This window comes from Falco peregrinus, chromosome Z (assembly GCF_023634155.1).
Source record: "Falco peregrinus isolate bFalPer1 chromosome Z, bFalPer1.pri, whole genome shotgun sequence".
NCBI classification, from domain to species: domain Eukaryota; kingdom Metazoa; phylum Chordata; class Aves; order Falconiformes; family Falconidae; genus Falco; species Falco peregrinus.
This window is the reverse complement of record NC_073739.1, coordinates 40,529,316-40,550,459: the sequence shown is the minus strand read 5'-3', so window position 1 is coordinate 40,550,459 and position 21,144 is coordinate 40,529,316. Positions and strand designations below refer to the sequence as shown.

The following is a 21,144-nucleotide window of genomic DNA, read 5'->3' as shown; positions in this document are numbered from 1 at the left end:
TTTCTGGGACATCCCCACACAAAATGTACATCAGTTGATTTCTGGTTTAAAATGTCACATAACATTTACTGTTCACTGAGAGTACTACATAAAATAATAAATAATGGCACAGAAGAAATCTGTTGATTAGAACTACACAGAAAGCACCTTGCTGTAAGACTTAGATTTGGTGTAAAATAAAACCATTGAAAAACAAGCTATATAAACAGAGAGCACCGACTATAAGAAGTAAGAGGATATCCTGTATAGTAGTATTTTTTGCTCCTTTGTTAATCTTATTAAGTAGAAAGGATGCAGAATCAGGAATAAAGCAATGAAAGAAAATTGAATACAGTTTCCTCATGGATATTAGTATTTAAAAACTTAAGCCAGATCCACTTTCTTCATAACTGAGAGGGGTTTGGTATAAAACATAATTGTTGCATGAGTTCTAAAGGAAGTAAGAAGATATTCTGGGAAGTATAATACTATTTAACCTAGTGTATTATCAAAGCAAAGAGGGAAAAAGACAACAGAAGCCAAGAAAGGGCTAGGCCACAAAAGGAGAACAGGCATGCTTCTATTATTGTAACACATTATGATGGATGATATTTGCTTTATTTGTTTGTTCTAAGGTTGAATTATGTGTTCTTTTAACAAGCCAGGGTCAGGTCACACTCCAAGGGCGGAAAGGTTTTACAGACTTCAAGGATGAACAGTGAGACACAGCACTGAACTGCAGCTTGTACAGAAAGTGAGAAGCTGCCAGCAGACAGTCTGGCCTCAGAGGGAACAGCAAAAAGCTTTTTTCTGCCACTCAACAACAAAAATAAAAGCCTCCATGAGTTACCTGAAACCAAGCATAGTTACAGTATCTGTCTTCCAGGACACAGGGGGACAGTTGGGTATCTTTGTTTTGCAAGTCTATCTGGCCTAGGCATTCTATGTCTCTATTTAAATATTTCATGTTTTAAATAAAAAATAAATTGGTTTATTTTAATTTAAAAACTGTTCAACACTCTTTGAAAAGCTGTCTTGGAACAGAGGAAGACTCACATCCAAAGCTCTAGCCGAGCCAGGTCTTGTCACACACCTGGATAAGAAAGATTTGCAGGGCAGAAACAGATAGAGATGTATCTTACTTCATTCTTTTCATATAGTCCTACAGCATCTACTACCAAAGCAGAATTTGTGTAGACAAACACCATCAGTCATTGTAACAAGTATTTGGACAAAAAAAGCTAAGGGCAACAGGTCAGAGACATGGGGTGTCAGCTCAAAGAGTAATAAGGCAAAAAATGGTAATGCAATCTAGCAGTATCTAGAAAAAAAAAAATCAAGTTGAGTTTGGATGTTTACAAAGCCTGCAGAAAGCTAATACAAGCTCCTTCATAAAACACTACCACTCACAACAGGCTCTTTCCAATACTAGCTGCTTTTTTTTGACTGGAAAAGTTCTCTTGTTATTGAATCCAGAATCGGTTTTAAAAGTTTTGGGGGAGAAATGGGAGAGTAAGCAAGTAGGCATTTCTGGTACAGAGCTAGCTATTTGTTGAAATGAAAGGAACAAGGAGATTCTGTTTACTCAGAGGCTTATTGGTCAGGTCTATAGGTGCTACAAAAGTTCAGATTCAATTAGTCTAAGTCCTATTCTTTAAAACAAAGCTCTATTTAAAGATTAACAAGAAAATGATGAAATGCAGCCACTAAAGTCTTCAAATAACATGATTTTCACAAAATAACATATGCAAAGGACAAAAGGTTAGAAAATATAATACTGCTTACCTTATGTTTTTATCTTCTACTAAAGCTTTGAGCATATCTGAAATATGTTTCAAGTGTTGAGACCAGTGTGTAGCTGGCACTTCTGAGGAGGAAGGATGAAAACAAAACTTAAAATTCTACTTTGTCCAACTAGAACAGAACAGTGAGATTAACCATATTAAGTTAGCATTAAAACTTGTGCAACTTGATACAGATATCAGCATTTAAAATTGCATTTTTAAATTTCCCAGTTTTCATCAATAGCTATTACTATGTTTCTTAGAACATTTCATTGAGAAAGCAATGTGAGGAAGTATAGCTAGGAATATTCAAATGAGGCTGATGTACACTTGTGTAAACACTACCTCAATATAAATATATTATGAGTGGTCTCAGAGGATCTTATACTGAGCTGAAATTATTGCTCATGAAAAACTGTACTATACTGAGCAGTGCTTTCTTCATGTATAAAAATGGGAAACCTGAAAATAAAATTAGGTTTGCAATCTGAAGTATAAGCAGAATTCAAGCTTCAGAGACAAATGGCAAGGCTATTTCTTGTAATGTAGATATGAACATTTTCATAACGACAATTCCTAATATTACAAGGTAAGAATATTTAGCATTTTTACAAGCTCAGTAACTTATCTTCATTCCTACAAAATTATGCACTCTTTCTTTGTTATTCACTTCTGGTTTAGTTTTCTTTAAGGTTACATTTGTATTATTGTTACATAAGAATTAGATGTTCCTGAAAAAAAATACATTAAAAGAATATTATTAAAATTGCTAAGTCAACACATCCCATTTAGGAAGTGGCAAAATTTTATCCTCATCCCTTTTAAAGTTATTTTTAAGACATATATACAGAAAACGCAGGTTGGCAAATGCTGCAAATACTTCATGAAGACACTTACCAAAAGGACGTCTCAGTAAAGCTGTTACAAGAGGCTGGTGATGGTAAGGGAAGTAGGCCTTCAGTGGAAATTTATGCTAAGAAACAGAATTATTATTTTAAGAGCTTTCTGGTCAGTTTTTAAAACAAACCCACAGTGAACAATCTCTTCTAAGGTAGTAATTAACAACACAGACTGAAGCGAGAGAACATAAAAGTAACTCTACACTTAGTTCAGGGAAATTGCATAAAGAAAGAAGGGGGATATTTAGAAAAAGCTTGCTTAGAAAGAAGAAAAATATGGATTTTTAAAATACATGTATTAAAAAGGGTGCAGAGTATGAAGAAAATTCCATCTTAATATTCTTGAGTTTTTTCCCTCTTATCACAAGTCTTCACACTTAAAATGCAGAGGTTAAAAGAGATGCTAATTAGTTTAATTTCATTTTCCAGTGCAAACAGGTTCATATGTCTAATGTGTAGCATGCATGTGCAAGTGCAATATGAACTCCCTTTGAGGTGGCCTGAAAACTGTTCAAATGGCCAGGCCCAGAGGGCAGTGATCATTGACACGAAGTCTAGCTAGAGCCAGTAACTACTGGTGTACCCCACGGGTCAATACTAGGTCCAGTTCTATTTAACACCTTCATTACTGATCTGGATGATAAGGCAGGGTGTTCCCTCAGCAAGCCTGCTGATGACACAAAACTGGGAGAAGGTCCTTGACAGGATGGAGAAATGGTCTGACAGGAACCTCATGAACTTCAACAAGGAGAAAGTATGAAGTCCTGCACCTGGAAAAGAACAATCCCAGGCAGCAGCACATTCTGGAAGCCAACTAGTTGGAAAGCAGTTTTGCAGAAAAGCACCTTGGGGTCCTGGTGGGCAACAAGTTGAACATAAGCCAGCAATGTGCCCTTGCTGCCAGAAAAGGCAGCAAATGTATCTTGAGCTGCATTAAGCAAAGGGTTGGCAGCAGGTCGAGAGAGCTGATACTTCCACTCTCCTCAGCTCCGGTGAGCAGCCACTCAGCAGCCAAACCTGGAGTACTATGTCTGTTTCTAGGTCCTCAGTACAAGAGAGACATGAACTTCCCCGAGAGAGTTCAAGAAAGGGCCACAAGGATGATTAACAGGCTGGAGCACCTGTCGTATGAGGGAAGGTGGAGAGAGCCTGGAAAAGAGAAGGCTTAAAGGCCATCTTATCAATGTCTGTAAATACCTGAAGGGTGGGTGCGAAGAAGATGGAGCTAGGCTCTCTTCAGTGGTGCCTAGTAACAGGACCAGAGGCAATAGCCACAAACTGAAATACAGGAGTTCCCATTTGAATATCAAAAAATATTTTTCCCTTTTTTTACTGTGAAAGTGATTGAGCACTAGCACATGTTGCCCAAAGAGGTTCCTGAGTCTCAGTCCTCGGAGATACTCAAAAGCCAACTGGACATGGTCCTGGGTGACTGGTTCTAGGTGGCCCTGCTTGATCTGGGGGGTTGGACAAGGTGACCTCCAGAGGTCCCTTCCAACCTCACCCACTCTATGAGTCTGTTATTTCAGTCTTCAGGTCTCCACACCAATGACCTTAGACCTTCTGTCTCCTTTCTTTAGGAATAATAGACTATTTAGCAAATATATAATCTCTCAACACACAGATGGGGAACACAGACTCTAGAAAATGTGATAAATTTTTAAATCCAACAGATTTAAAGACCTTATTTAGTAACTCATTTCCTTTGGATATACATGCATGCATCTTATAAACAAAGGGAATGACACATTCTCTATTAATTTTTTTGTTCTGTAAAAACAGGTAATTGAAATTACAGCACACTAATATATACAGTATTATCAGACAGTCTGTGTATCACCGGTATGGTAAGATTCTAAAAGTCTACTTGTCAAGTGAAATTACATTAATCAAAAAATAATAACCCCTATACTAAATTATGCATGTACTCAATTAGCTTGCACCAAAAATCCCCATGAAAAATGGACTTTTCACACAGTTGGTAGTAGCCAAGAAAACCAACAGCACTGTAAAGTAAGTGAAAATCCGTTTTCAGCATACTGTTTAAGCAAAGCAAAAAAGTTTGCATCCCATCATACAAACACAGTATTTTAGACAGTTCCTTCCTTACATAAGCCATCACAAAGTGCACAACAAGGTATAAAGAGACAGAACGAGTCTGGATGTGGCTGGTTATAACAATGGCTACGATGTATACCAGGAAACAAAATTTTAAGCTGGCTTAAAATATTTATCCAGCTATTTAGAAGAAAATTCTCAGGTGAAAACTGAAAATTAAAAAAAAAAATTAAAAGAAAAACTGACAATTTTGAAATGATCAAGGGAAAATAACCCTGGAGGAAATTATAATTTCCATCAAATAAAACCATGAACATTAAGTTCATGAATTCACAAGCAACATGACCCAAATATCCTTAGGTCAGTTTTCATCACAAACTTGAAGAAAATCTGCTTGTACAAAGCACGGAAAAGATTATCCCAACAGTGATCTCAGTACACCCATTCTTAAATTTCTTATTCAATGACTACAGAAATGGTCTTTTTCTTAAGCAGGTTTAAACCCTATGTTCCATTTATACCTTTTTCAGTCTCCCAAAACAAGACTACTCCTAAACCCTGCAGCACTGTTTTTTCACACTCCTTAGCTTTTTTCTGCCCCTGCCCAATCTTGTTCTCGCTAAATGGTCTACAAAGCTTTTAGAAAAGACAGCTATTTCTGACCAGTGTCATACTGCAACAGAGAATTGTTCTCCTCCTACCTACCTCCTACTGTGCAACTACCAGATATGACCTGGTTCTTCTGAATATTTTGTGGACACATCTTTTTGCCTAGCCTTTTTTCAATTAACTATACTATATATTCCTAAGTTCTTAGATGACCCAGCTAGAACCCTCTTCATCTTCCGTCATTAATAATTTTAGCATTCCTCTGTAAAATGCTAATGAAGCACATTGTGTCCCGCCAAGATACCACAAAGATGGGTGTCTTATGAACGTATGTAATATTGGTATGACAAAAAATACGATGACTGATTTAAACGAAGTTTAGGAAGCACTCTGTGCCGGCATTTTGGTATGCCAACTGTTAGTTAACATTATAGTAGATTCATAAACTGTGAAACAAGCAATTTTGAATTCTAATATTGAAGACAACACCTTAATTAGAGGCCCATGAATTAAACCGTATACAAGTAAAGTAGAGGAAACTTAAAATTTAAAACCACTTCAAAAAAATGGGCAATAGTCATGTCACAATGCCAGCAGGTGAAGGACTTTCACCCTGAAACAAACGCATCCCCTGCACAACAGGATTAGCTCTTGGGTGTCTGATGGGTGTAGAATCTTTGCCTGTGTTCTCCACCCAGTCACCCCCACCTGGGGCTACACAGCGTGCTGCTGCCATGCAGTCAGAGTGGCATTAAATTAACATGCACAGCACCTACATATTAAGCAATATAGCTGCAGTTTCATCCTTATTTCATATTGCCTGAAGCTGGAAGACATATTCAATCACATTGCTATTTAAAGGCCAGGAGATCAAAAATTCCAAGAAGTCCCAATACTTTCTTAACTAGTCTCCCCAAAAGGATGTAAAAATCAAAGGAACTGGAAATTTTCTTAAGTCTAAAGTGAGAGCTATTAAACAATAAGATACTTTCCAAACTTACCATATAAATCATATATACTGGAGTTAAATAACCAAACAAAATGGTCAGGATGTGAAATGACAGTGTGATTTGGGAACCCAGGAATAAGCTTGCAAACTATAAACGTGACAAAACCTTTTCATATCTCCATTTTGAAATTTAAAAATAAGAAACTGATCCTGCTCTTGTTTATATTAATACATACAAAAGTTAATCTACTTAATTCAGTTCAGTAAAACCTGTATAAATATCTGTGCAGAAGAAGAGACACTAAGCTGGGAAATTTGAAGCTTTAGACTGAGGAAAAATTCCTGAGCAGCAAGACCAGAAACTGAAACCAGTATGTATTCTGTGTCTTCTACCTTCTGAACAGACAAATACAACTACTTAGTATCCTGCTTACACTTACTTGGAGGAATGGGGATGGGGTTATTATCTCTGTTTCGTTTATCATCAGAAACCCTGCTACTGCAAAAGAAACATTATCTAAAATCTTATCTTTCCCACCAAAGATGGATGGTCATTATCATGTTCACCATACAGGCAGAAACTTCAGCACCATGGGAACTGCTCCTGTGAAAATCACAGTTTAGGTTGCAGGATTACTCCAGGGTAATGTCAGGTAAATTGCTCGTACGTATTGGTTTCACACTATAATTTTATTCACAGGTGAAAATGTTTGAACTAAACTTTGGCATGTATATACAGCTGTAGGGAGATGCTACTATTTATATTCATTATATTCAGTCACGATTCTTAAGAGTAGCATTGTTCTCTTCTTGTGAACTTTCATAACTTCTCGCGGAAAAGAAACATCAAGAAATAGATCTTGACTGACCTGCTTGTTCTCATTCTGATGATCCTGAAGGAAAACCTGTGTAAACACCTGTATAATGGTCATCACTTCTGGAGTTCCATCAGTTTCCAGCAGTGCATTCCTAAGCATTGAAAAGTTAGATTATGACAATCAGTTAATTAATCTGCCCATCACACCACAGATAATTGAATGAAGAAACAAAATGTACATTCTTTGTGTGCTGTCGATTCATTACTTTATTTTTACTTTAACAAAAACATATGCTACTCCTACAAATAAATTAAATTTAGTAAGTATATACAATATACATGCAGACACCCGACCACCAGGGGAAAAAAAAAAGTAAAATTAAAAAAGAGACTGCAACAAATTTATTAAGCAAATCTGGCATCTGAACAATCTTACTGGGTTCAGAGCAACTACTCCCACGCTTACAGTTCAGCATACTTTAGTGCTTTGTGTGATTGTATCCCACAGGCTATCTAAAATCAGAGAAAAGTACAATCTAGTACAATCTATCTCCTGGGATATATGGTACCTGTAGCAAAAAAATAATCTTGACTTAAATTATTAATATAACACTCCTACTGGAGCCAGGGAAACAAACAAACAAACAAAAGCTGATCAAATGTAAAAGTTACATATTTAAAAAACTACACAAGGGCCCTGAACTTAAATGATACAGCTGTTGTTCAGTCACTGTGACTCCTTAGTGATCATTAAGAAATGAATCAGCAGCACAAACAGAAATATGTGTATACCAAAGGCATACTTTGGATCAGTAATTGCTACAGCTTTAATTAGGAACCAATGCATTTCAATGTGCTTTCAGTGGTGAAATCATAAAATCTACTCTGGAGATTCAGGAAGGTTAACACTTTAACTGGCCTTCCACAGGGCATAATGTAACCTTCAGCAAATGGAGCAGAAAAACACATGGGCAGCAAAGAGTAATTTTCATTGTCTTTACTTGAAAGGCATGTAACAGTAAGGAAAAAATAATGTTCAAAGTAAGGGTCCACTGAGATCTAAGTTTTTTTATTAGAGAATTGTTTCATTCTTTCCATAATGATGTAAAACATAAGAACAGCTAACACATTACTGCAGCAAAGGAATTTCACAAAACTGCAGGCAGGTGTAAACACTAATAGAAACACGGGAAACAGCACACAGAACCTCAAGACAGTCTAGCTGTATGGACTTCTGTATAGCCATACTTAGCAACAAAATAAGCTTCTGCTTGGGAAATAAAAAAAAAGAAAGTTAATATCTCTGAAATGAAACAATTCAGCACAATCAACCTCAACAAAAAGCATGCACAATAAGCAGGAAAAGTTATTCCTGAAAGAGACACAAGGCTTAGATCTGTACTTTTAACAGAATATTAGCCCCTAAAAGAAAAGGAGTTTTGTGCCAGCTGCAGAAACAGAACTCAGTTTCCAAGCAATGAAGTACAAGTTCTTTATCAGCAGATTTCTAAAATCTCACATGTGACTACATCTGAAGTACAATCATAGAATTATTTAGGTTGGAAAAGACCTTTTAAGACCATCACATATCTTACTGTCTGCACACCACATGGTAATAGCTGGAGGGATGTCAGAGAAATACAACAAAAATGAATAAAAAGCTGCAGAAACCAACTGGTCTGCAAAAGCCAGCAAACATACATAAGAGCTTCATGTAATACCAAGAGGACCTGACACATAGCATTTTAAAAATATATTAAGTGTTTAATACCAACAATATAGAGGAACAAGCACACAAAGTAGGAACAACTGAAAGCAAGCTAGGGAGCCGAAATGTAGGCTGAGCAACAGGAAAACATGATGAATTTCTAAGATGATTTGGAACAGTAACACAAGTGCAAAGTTTTACTAGGAAATACTCTGCTGGACAAGGCCCTGCATTATCTGAGAAACAGTGTTTCATCCATTTCTACTGTCTACCAAATGAGAAGGGTGCAAGAGAGTTACATAGTCTCATGTTGTCTGTAGAAAATATTTTATATACCATGACCCTAAATAAGTCAGGAAGCTTGAACACATTATGTCTCCATACACCATCACAATATATGGCCTAAGACATCAGTACAGGCCTGTTGAAGTCACATCAGTTTTCACGTGCATTTTGCTTTGGGAAAGTGACTAGTCTGAACTATTCAGAAAATGCTAGCTGTGCTCAGATACTGGACCAGCAACAGAAAGGGCAGTTATCTCTGTGGCAGTCAAGTGATTCCACTCTCACAATGCAGCAGTCTATGGTTTCTACAGCAAAGATTCTTATGTTAGTGGCTGTGTAAACCTGAACAAACATGCACACAGACACACAAATGCCCCCAAACATGTGCACTTGGCTGCCCGCTCTTCTTAGGAAGGAAAACACTTGATGAACAAAGAATGTCAGTCACTAAATATGTTATTGTTGTATCAAAACTGTAATACTGATAAACCCCAGCAGCAGACCTATGTGAAAAGAGTAAGCCAAGCGAAGTGAAGAGAAAAAGCCACTGAAAACTGAGTAGAAAGGACTGGAAGCCCCCACGTGGTAAATAATATATATTGCTTAAAACTAATGCATTCAAACCCAAACTTATTAACAGGCAGATCAACAGTTTAATACCATTAAGAGCATAGCTGATATAAATCCTGAAGACTATAAACAATGTAAAAGAGGCTCCATTGGTAAGTGCAAGTGTTGCAGCTAAATTCCATCTTCGTGCTGGCATGGGACAAGGTATTTCAGCATTTATAATTTTCACCTCAAAATCAAATATCTACTGAAATACAAAATAAATTATACATTTTAAAGGCTATTTTAATTTAGCAGATATATATGATAAAATATAAAAGATACAATGTAGTCAACTGTATCAATGATTATCATCATAATGTTAACTTTTATGTAAAGTTCACGTGATTTTTAACATTTTTCATTACTTGCAGTATATTACACAGACGGAGACACTAAGGTAAAGAAAACACCATCCCATAATTATAATACGTCCCAGATCATAATACTCCTCCTCATGAAGAAAACCTCAGTGTTTAAACTGATCATTTATTTGAAACACTTCCCACTATAATTTCAAAACTTACTTGAAAATTTCGTTAACAATTCTGAAAATGGCAGGATGGCTTGCTGCTTGGGGCTGTTGATAAACAAATGAAAGAAAATCAGTCATTAATAAGAAACAACTAAAAAAAACCACCCGCCCCTGTACAATTTACAGCTTAACTCATGAATGCTATTACATTGCAATTATTAAACTGTAAATGTCAGATCAACTCTTACTAAAAACACTCAGGTTTCCTTAGGATTAGGTTCTGCAAAATGACTACATCAAAGTCACAGAAGGAGATCCGCAGCAATACCAGGCAGGCTAAACAGCTGACGAATGCAAACATCTGGCATCCCAAACAACAACTAAAAATACTAAAGGTGGCAGATAGAACAGGTTGTTGCATGTAATTACTAAAGGAAAGAGACAGGGAACAGATTTATGAAAAGCTATTAATTCCTCTTCACAGACAATCCCTTTTGGGTGTGCTTTGAGATTCTCACTACATCTTCAAAATTAAATTCCAGAAATTAAATTTATTTTATCACCTTTGCCTTTAGCACTACCACACACATCTTGGCCCAAGATGTTTTTTCACCGTATTATCTTCTTTTGTGAATTTTATAGTTGCTAGTACAAGCTAAATATCTCAGTGCATCAAAATAGTCTTTTTAAACTAGTGAAGCTTTTTATCATGTTACCACGTAACAGTCTGTTTTAAGAAAAGTTGTTATATTAAACACACACTAGTTAACAACGTACTTTCTAATCCCATATCCTTAAATTCTAAGATTTACTAGGCTTTTGTAGAGTACCAAGATCAAAAAACTACTTACACATTCCCAAAGGTATATCTGCCTAAGTTAAAAAACAAATTTGTGCTTCGTGTTTCTGAAGCTAGCACCTGAAGACCTGGTAAGAATATAGTTCTTGAACATTCTAGAGTAATGGATGTTTAATAAAATGCATTCTGTAACCTTCAGGATGCATGGAAGTAATAGCATTTATAAGTGGCATTTATTGTAACAGCTTTAAGTGCCTGATGCACTATTGCAAAGAAAACATTTATGCATTTGCTTCAAGCTAAAAAGTACCAAGTAGAATAGATTTTTTTTTCTTTTTAATTGCACACAAACAGAATAAGGGCTTTATTTTACAAGATACCTATATGACAATATCAGAAAACAGAGACAGCCTTTAACAGCAACTATCTAGAAAAGCTCCTTGTTTCTCACAGTTGTCTTTGCCATACTGGAAATACGAGGTGGCACCTCTTTAGTCATGTTTTACCACCCTGTCACATGCTGTAGCCAAGTTATTCTATTGAATGTGCGTCACCTAGTGCTCGGCAGTATTTACAGCCGGGTGCTCGGATGTGTGAAGAACAGCATGCAGCTTGTTGCAAGGCGGGTCCCCAAACTGTCACTGCTAGGGGGAGAAAAAACATGGCTCGATGACACAAGCGACACGTTCATCTCTTTTTTGTTTCACAAGGAAAACTCGGACTGGACGATCTCCAGAGGTGCCTTCCAACCCCAACCATTCTGCAATTCTGTGAAAACACTGGAAAGTACAAAGTAGGTTTTCCAGTCCTGATGGATAAATGGTTGAATTCAGCCATTTCTCCACTGCCTTTTCACTCTGCCTACCTTTGCACACATACTTCTATGATGACATACCAACCCACTGTTGCTTAGGACAGGCTGAACATAAACTAGAAAGGGTCATGAGCACACTGCCGCACATCACAAGATTAAATCATAGTTCTTTTGAACAAGACCAAAATAAATGTGCTGTATGCAACAATGAAAAACGCACCTGCCAGACAGCAGCAAGCAATCTACACTGCTCGCTACATAAAACGACAGTTAATAAGCTCCTAGTATTTAATCTATACTACTGAACTCAATATGAATTTAATCACCGGTATTCAAAAGGGAAAAAAACCAAACAAAAACCCCAAAAAACAAACCCCACTGTTATCGAATGCCACAAAACTAATTTGCAAGCACTCAGAGTAAGAATGCTATCATAGCACAAAAAGTCTTCATGGCAAACTGAAGATGTGCCTGTTGTGTAGCTGGACTAGAGCAGGCAGCACAATTCTGCTGCAGCCAGCAGCAATTCTGCATTGTGAGGGATTATCAACTTCAGGAGGGATCCTCATAGGGCTTTCATGTTGTTGACTTTATTACCTTATTTTTTGAAAATAAAAAGGCATGTCATATTTTACTAATGTTGCCTGTGACCACACAAAGTATTTTTCACAGAAAACTCAGAAAACAAAATATACTATTTACCAGGAACTTGTTCCATTACTTTTAAAACATGCACAATACATACAGCACAACACACACTAAACCAAAAAGATGCAGACATGGGGAATCGGAGCTGCACGTGTGATATTATGATTACATATCTGAAGAACATGTGCCTCTTCAGAAAAAACCCACACACAAAACCACTGGGATTTTTGAAAGAAATGAAACAGGAAAAATACACTGCAACATAAAGTATGACATACACAAATTCTATAGAACTACACTACTTTTTATCTGTGTTACCAGAAAGAAGAATTGTGTATAACTAATTTACAGTACAAAGCCAGAACTGAACAAAGAAGCAAGAAAAAGAAATTTGTATCTACAGGAAGCAAGTAAATGGCACAAAGAGGAACACACTAATCATCATATACTGCTTTTGTTCAGATCGTAGAATGCTCTGTAACAACCACAAGTAAGAGTAAACATACAGAAACAAATTGTGCCCAAGATCACACAGCAACAGATTTGAGGTGGCAGCACCACAAATACTGGTTCTCTCAACTTCCAAACTCACATGCAATTAACTGGACGCATTTCTGAAGTTAGAAACATCTAGCTTTAGGAAACAACTACACGGCTGTATTTCAAATGTTGTCTGTATTTCCAAATTGTATATCTACCTGTATTCCTGAATTTTATATTTACCAATAAAAGTAAGAAATGTCACTTAATATCTTTCTTATACCAAGTCCAAATCTAGATTTATTTTGAAGCATACACTTACTTTTAAAGCATAAACATCTTTTTACAGAGGTTTAAAAAGCTCCTGAATTCTTCAACATTATGAATAAATCTGTGTGCGCTATTTCAAAAAATTTACCATAACACCACAGGTTTTGAAGACCAGCAATACTGTGGGAACTAATTGTAACTTAGCCAGAAGGTATTACAACAACAAAAAACATTTCTTATTTTATCTCTATATCCTTCCTCCTTTCTCCTTTGTTAATGCCTGTTTCGTTTGCACAGCTCCCAGTGAAAGGTGAGGGTGGATCCAGTTGGTCTCGGAACTTCGGGATAAGGCACAGCAAAAGGGCAGTGCAAGGGCATGAGAACAAGAGCAGTCTTCAGCTTGGTATACTGGTAGGCACTGCGAGTCACCGTATCACCCACTGAAACTACTTGCTCTGAAATGCTAAAGTGAAAATAACAGCAAGGGAGACCCTACAGCTAGAGCTTTAACTGCAGAGTGAAACATAATTTTGATACTCGGCTGGACTTAGGAATGCTGACAAGGTGGAAAAACAAAATGCAGCAATGACAGATGGTTCATGAAGGCGAAACCAGCAAATTTTAAGCCCTCTCAATCTACTGCACTTTTCTTGCAACGTAACTTTGAAAGAAATAAAACTACTTCAGAAAGCAAAGAACTGAATATGAACTATAATTGACACTGATTCATTCACATCCCCTTTTACAGATGTGCTTTATTTATATACATATCTGCATTTCTGATTAAACGTAAAATTCTAGTATGTGTATTTATTTAAATTTTAGTTAACACACATGTACAAGCCTTAAAGTCACTTAGAAAGAAAGACATCCACTCACCCACCAAATTCTGAAGAAGCTTAAACGACATTTGTGATGGTCATTTCACCTGCTTTCACTACTTCTGAATAACTACAGAATTTCCAATACTAATTCCAGTTTAGCCCCAAACCCACAAATCTAATAGCGAACCATATAAAAGACAAATTAGCGGACATCAACACTACAATTGCTCTTGGAATTAAAATATAAGAGTATTGCATGTCAAGTATCTTTCGTAATAAAAGTATCGTGGTTTACAACTATCTGGGTACGATGGATCTCTGTGAGGTTTATTTACAGTTTGGTTACTGCATCAAGATATTTTATTTAGATAAATGACAATGCAATTATGTAAAAGCTTATTGAAACGTCCTTCTTATCATATACTACAATCAAATCACTAACATATTTCTGCCTATTTGTACTATAGAGCTTTTCTTCTAAACGGAAAAACATGTATAAATCAAGTTTTGTCTCATGATTCCACTTCTTATTATGATATCCATAAGGCAAACAGAGGTCACATCCCTCAAATACCGTAATCCAACTGCCAAAAAATGCATACCCAGACTCCTAAATAAATATTTAAATATATTTCAGGCAGGCTAAATTAATCATACTGTTGGATTCAAAACATTGACATATCTAATGTCACACAAGTATCTTTATAGTACCATGTGTGCAAGTTGTACAAAACACCATTAAGTATTCTAGAACACAATTTGAGGATTAGATCTTCCTCTTATACTGCCTCTCTGAAGCTTCTCATCCTGTTGTTTTTAATTGGTATGCCATCTCCCATTTATGCACCTTCCCTCTTATCAATGCCTATAAATCAGCAGTATCCATCTTCCAACTGCTCCCTTCTTTATACCTCCATTCATTCCACTCCTTGTCCACAGGATGTCCTCTCTAAACCAGCATTCAAGGCTGCTGCATAGGTCTTTCTACTCTGTAAATACCTTACTTTGAAAGCACAAAGTCTTTGGAGCAACGGAAAGTAAGGACAATCTAAGTGTGCTAGCACTGTAACGTTCCCTTCTTTTCAGGGATCAGGATGTGAAGACTAGGTAAATATGAACGTTGTTAATAAACAACAATAAAATTAAAACAAAGATTTTACTTTTTATATATAACCTAGACTTTTTTTTTTTTTGTTCAGTCACGTGTGGTAACATGTACTGTATTCAACTCAAGTACATCTGACACAGAAAAATTAGGCACAGGCTTTGTATATAGCCTTGTCTTTAGGAATACTTAAGATCCCTAGATGAGATATGAAGTGCTGTTGATGCCAAGCATTTACAAGATTTGCAAGTATCATAATGGATCCCTAAAACAGAAATTGAAATTTTCCAATTGAAAAGGAAGGCTATAACTTTTCCTATCTAGAATACACACTCTGTAAGCAGTTTCATAGGCTGAAAATAAGATACCATGTGCCATTTTTTATGTCTATTTTATGAATACATAATTTAAGTGCATAGCACACATGCCATTTCACATCATAATTAGCAGTTAAATTTGCATTTAGTGCTGCAAACTAGCTCATTATTTTGGAAAAGGTATTATGTCATGTTTTCTCATAGGAAAGATTTTTGGTGCACTGAACAACTCAGCATTTGAAAAAGAACTTTAACTACAGTTTAGCAAATGTTTTGTGTATAAGAATTTTGTTCAGGTTTGCAAACAAAACCAAGTAACTAATCAGTCCATAATAAAATAATCTACAAGGAATTTCAGTTGTTTAAACTGCTAAACTCTCTAGGACACAGCGATTGAAGTAAAAACAGATTCAAATCCTCCCAGGCTAAAATTTAATTTTTTTTAAGACAGAGGCAGGTACTCTGCACCCCCACCAGTAAGATTCTCGTCTCTTCATCCATTCTTCCTCACTGAATGAAATGTATTTTCTCTTCTACCAGTTCAGTGTAAAAGCTAAAAATGTAGTGGCGTTTATAAGACTCAGGATTTGCTTTTGCTTTAGCAAGTTACATGCCACGGGACAGCCGTTTCCCTGAAATACACTGATGTACTTGAAAACTCTCTGTCATTTCTGAAGCATGACAGAGCAGTCGGTATCAAACATACTACACACTGCACATACCAGTAGTGAGTCTTTTATGACACAAGCCACTTCTTCCAGTGAATTCATCTGAATGGAAACCAGCTGGTCTAAAAGGCACAATGTAGCTTTTTCAAGGCTTGGTAAGTGACGAAGCCAGAGGCTGAAGACAGTTGGTTCAGGGAGGGAGATCTTCTTCCTGGTTTAGAGAGAAAAATACTGTTTTTTTCCCTGATGTAGTGGAAGGAAGACAAAAATGATTCGTGTTTTTTTAAGTACATTAGAGAAAAAGAAGACACAAAGATCAACCAACCTGGAACAAGGGAGCGGAATCTTGTTCAAAGTACCCCAGTCAATGTCAAATAATAATGGCAAAGAATAACAGCAAATCACCATCATCTACAAATGAAACCTTATCACATGTCTAAAACATAAAAAATTTCATTATAATGGATCCCAGAAAATGGAAATGGAAGGTTTATGTCTGGAGTTCCCTTCCACTCTAGAGAAAGGTCCTGCCCCACACTTGAGCTCTTTGAAACCCAGACTGCTTCCTGCAGGTGGGTCTGCTCAGAAAGTGTCAGCAGCTGACAGATAAGCAGTGAGGTCCTCGATGGTATTACTGCTGGCTAAATCAAAGCATTACCTGTCTTTGCAGAGAAATAAGGAAAAAAAAAATATGAGGAAGAGGTAGGTAAGTCTTCATCCCACCAACACTGACCAGAGCCTTGTAAAAGATAAATGGTTTAGAAAATAATTCTCTCTTCACCTAAAGCCTTCAGCTATAGCTTAGCTGAAACAGTGCTGTATCACTAGGAAATAAAAGGCGTAGCCCGTTTTAAAACACCACCACAGTTGGTGTGGTCCAGCATAAATCAAATATACTAAAGTAACCACCCAAGAAGAGGAGTTACCACCGCACAAAACATCCTCACATATTTTTGCAGATATCATATTAGATGCAAATTAAAATGTTAAAAGCAAAAAAATACATAAATAACAAGAAAAATATGCGTTGGTCTTAAATCAAGTGAAGATTAAAAAACCTAAAACTAGGCTGGAGAGTATATGCAAACTAACATTACTGATAAAAAAATACCAGTAGAAAGAAGATTTAACACCATTTTAGGATCTATTTTTTAAGTATGTATTTTGCCAAACATTTGTTTAAATATCAGCCTTCAGAATTCTGATATCTGAAAAGCTGTAATTTTTCCATTCAAAACTATGGAGTAGCTTAATTTAAAAGTGTAGATCTGTAGACAAGAAATATATTGAAGTACATAGCATTTCAAAATCGTAAAGCAATGCTCAATTTCAGGATGCTGTTTAACTACCAGTATCAAAGCATATATGCACATCAGAGTAACTTAAGTATGACAAGCGATTATTTAATTTTGCCATAATCCTCTTTTTTTCTTGTTTTTGTGTTAGCATGGTAGATATTATAGATATTATGCCAGGAAAAGAAATCTAATAAGCATACAAAGAGGTGCTTGAAATCCGAGATTTAAAAATCATATAGGAAGTGAACTCTAGTCATCTAGAGACTGAACTTGCAGAGGGTCCCACTGGGACAATGCTGAATTCTGTGGAGCACTGCAAGTCTCCATATTTAGCAACACTATGTCCTGGAGCAGGCTTCACCCATGCTCAGAAGGAAAACAAGTGTTCAGAAAACAATGGTAGAGTTAGGGAACACAAAATTCAATTGTTAGAGTGTGTGTGTAGCGGGGGAAATACACACACGTTCAAGTTAAGATCACATGAGCTTCAGTGACAGTCCAGGAATATACCAATGCAAAACATGTGTGAGCCTACATCTGCTCTCAGAGAAACCATACACTTTAGTCAAGGGCCCTGCAAGACTCTCTTAGTCAAGAGTCATATGAACTGAACTATTTTTGCTCACTGTCATAAACAAGTAGCTCAAAAGTTAAGGAAAGAGGCGCTGATTTCAGTCAGAAGAAACTTTTGTAGCCATCTAAAGGATTCAGACTCATACTATGAAGTGGCAATCCCTGTCAGTGCTCAATGACATCAGTATAGACCATCCATGCTGGACCTGTGAATTTGCTCTGAAAGCTTCCCAAATTGCATTACTGCTTGTGGAACACATCCAGCCTGAAGCCACAAAGATGGAGAAGTGAAAGTGCGCTCTTTTTTGGGACACATCCTTCACTACGGACCTTCACATTCCTTTTTCACTTGTTTTCCATAGCTTCTAGTAACATGTGTACAAATAAATTAGTAATTGTGCTTTTCCATTAATTACTTATTTTTGCTGGACCCCTCAATGGAGCAATATAAAAATCTTCATTGGAACATCTCAGAATTTACGACACTGAGTACAGAGGAAGCAATTAAAACTCTGATTAAAAAGGAGACAAATGGATAATTGAAGTAAAGTGTTCAAAAAGGGCCTTCTCTCATATATAAAAAAAAAATGTTTATAATACAGCCCCTCAGCTACAACTTGAATAAAGCAACTCTCAGCCAAAAGTAGGCTGTGCTTTCCCTGACATCTTTCCTTCCCTGGCACAGCCAATCTTGCTGATGTTCAGCTTCACTCAGCTAGTTTTCATCCATAGACTAATTTTATCAGATCAGTGATTTTCATGGCAGCAAAACAAAGGAAGTTATATTTCACAAATTTCAGACTCATTAAAAATACCCTGCTGAAGAACAGGATAATTTAAAAACTTGATAATCAATGTCACAGAAAAAAATAAAGAAAAATATGGAAACATTCAAACATAAGGATCCATCTGTGCACAGAAAAACAACGATGGCTCTCAAAAGTCAAGTTAGGAATGTTGATATGCTTATAGGAAAGGTAAATTACAGTTCTATGAAAATTGATCGTATCATTCACAAAACACCTAAAATCTATTGAAGACTTTAACCTCCATTTAAGAGAAAAGGTGGGAGAAAGTTCCAGTCAATATTTAAAGCTGTCTACGGCCTACAACCTGAGCTCTGCTATTCAACTGCTAGCAAAGTATTTTACTATAATGCCAAAGAAGTACAGTGCATTCAGCATACAAACCCAGAGAAAAGACATTTAATTGAATTAAAAATCTTTACGGAAAGAGCATAAAAATCACAGACACTGTGCTACTTACTTTAAAAAGGCCTCATTCACAGCCTCCAGAAACTCTGAACTGAGAATTTCTTTTGATGCACCTCCATGGTAAAGAAGGAGAGTTTCCAGCAATGGCATTAGATCAGGCAGAGTAACAAGAGGGTGACAGATAAGGGACATGGCATGCACACGACTGGCTGAAACTCTGAAGGAAAAATAAATATAGATCATATTTCAAAAAAGTCAAAATTTTAATCCGATAAGGTAAAAGAAGATTAAACTAATTACAGAAGGTTAAACGTAAGAGATGCATACCTAACTGCAGAAGAATTATTTATTGGAATGACTGTTGACATTTCATTACATACTGTCTGAAGAATCTTGAAGAGAAGTCAGACAAAATTTGGTGGTTTAGTGCTCAAGGCAAACCTCTTGAGGGATACCAACACAATTCTGAACTGCAGCCAGCTGTGTTCATTCAGCGTCACACCCTTCCTAGCAGGGAATGCTTTGTCTCTCCCAGGATCAGCAAAGCACAGGTAAGAAAGATGACATATCCACAGCTCCCATGTAGGTTTGCTAGACCCTCACAACAGACCACCTAGCTGCTTCTAAGGACTCCTATTGTTTCCTTGACCTTTCTCAACAGAGACAACTTCTATGAACCAAAGAAAATGAATCCTGCTGTGCTCAGCTGAAAAGTTTTTGTCCTGCAAATCTACAGTTGAAGGAATATGTAATGCTTTTGGATCTCAATATATATACAAACCACTCACTTGACCAGCTCACTAAAACTACATGCTTAAAAATTAATAAAGACAGTGGAACCTGAAACATAAACAAAAAGGACAATGGCACACAATATAAGAGATAACATTTGCAAAAGGAAATCACAAGTTTACCACAGTATATATAGTTTCTAGCACATGAAACTATATGAACATTTTTCTAGAAGCTGTTTTGACAGGAAGACATTTATTAAGACCAAGAACTCTCAAATACTGAATTCTAGCAAATTAAAAATTACTAGATTTTTTGTAAAGGCTTCCTTGAGTTGACGCAAAGTTTTCCTGATTTCATCGTTCACTAAAAGGGGTGTATTCTTTGCAAGAACCTAAAATCTGTTAGACCACTAATACAGTCTATGAAGAGCTAAGACAGGAATTACACTATAGGTTACTCTGAGTAAGAGCTAACTCTACTGCCCTGCATGTATTAAAGCTGCTCCTAAGTAGATGTTGCTTAATGGTCGCTGGCATATGCTGTAACAGAAGTGCAATGATCTTTGAACATCAGGTACCATTGTGGTGTCCACAGTGAGAAATAAAACCTGACGCGTTTTCAAAGACTCAGATTTCTGAATTAGTACCTAACCAAATACGTGCTTAAGGTTTCTTACATTGAAGATGCAGCTTTTACAATGAGAAGTGTTTCTATAAGAATGGTAATTACTGGGCTGATATTTATTGTGCAGCAGTGTTTTCTGGGATATACATGTAAAGTTCACAGATCTGAGATTCTTTAACTCAATCCCCTTTACAAAATTTTGTTTCTAATTCCTTATCCAGGATTAGCAAACCTTAGCAGTTTACTTTACTCTTAACTTTGGAAGAAAAACCCTGCAAAGGCAATTTTCTTCTTCTACATAATCATCAAAATATGTTCTTGGAGAATACTACACAGTGCATTCCACTGTGTGCAATGTATTTCAACAGACATTGTAATCTGTGTTGCTGTAAGCATCACTGAATGGATAAAGAAGACAACATACACCTCTAACTGCAAACTACATTTGTCTCTGGAACTCGAATAAACAGCTGTATCAGAATTCATACACTCAAAAATCCTCCTAAGTTTTGCTTTTATTCTGGTAGAAATCAAATATTTCTCTTCCCAACAGTCTCATTAGCTTTTCAGCTAAGTCTGTTTCACCCTAATTTATAATATGTG

At 36.5% G+C, this 21,144-nt stretch overlaps 1 protein-coding gene across 8 annotated transcripts in view; it reads right to left on the bottom strand.

The window, feature by feature from the left end:
* Window positions 1-21,144, bottom strand: part of FANCC (FA complementation group C) — a 91,238-nt gene that overhangs the window by 7,474 nt on the left and 62,620 nt on the right. For 7 of the 8 annotated variants that reach the window (XM_027791360.2, XM_055791348.1, XM_055791347.1 and 4 more), the window contains 6 exons: window positions 19,235-19,399; window positions 16,152-16,308; window positions 10,225-10,277; window positions 7,148-7,247; window positions 2,661-2,736; window positions 1,765-1,846 (listed from right to left, as the gene is read on the bottom strand). In XM_027791360.2, the coding sequence (XP_027647161.1) occupies window positions 1,765-1,846; window positions 2,661-2,736; window positions 7,148-7,247; window positions 10,225-10,277; window positions 16,152-16,308; window positions 19,235-19,399 (633 nt within the window). The remainder of the gene's footprint in view (window positions 1-1,764; window positions 1,847-2,660; window positions 2,737-7,147; window positions 7,248-10,224; window positions 10,278-16,151; window positions 16,309-19,234; window positions 19,400-21,144) is intronic. The other variant, XM_055791351.1, reaches the window with a different exon arrangement.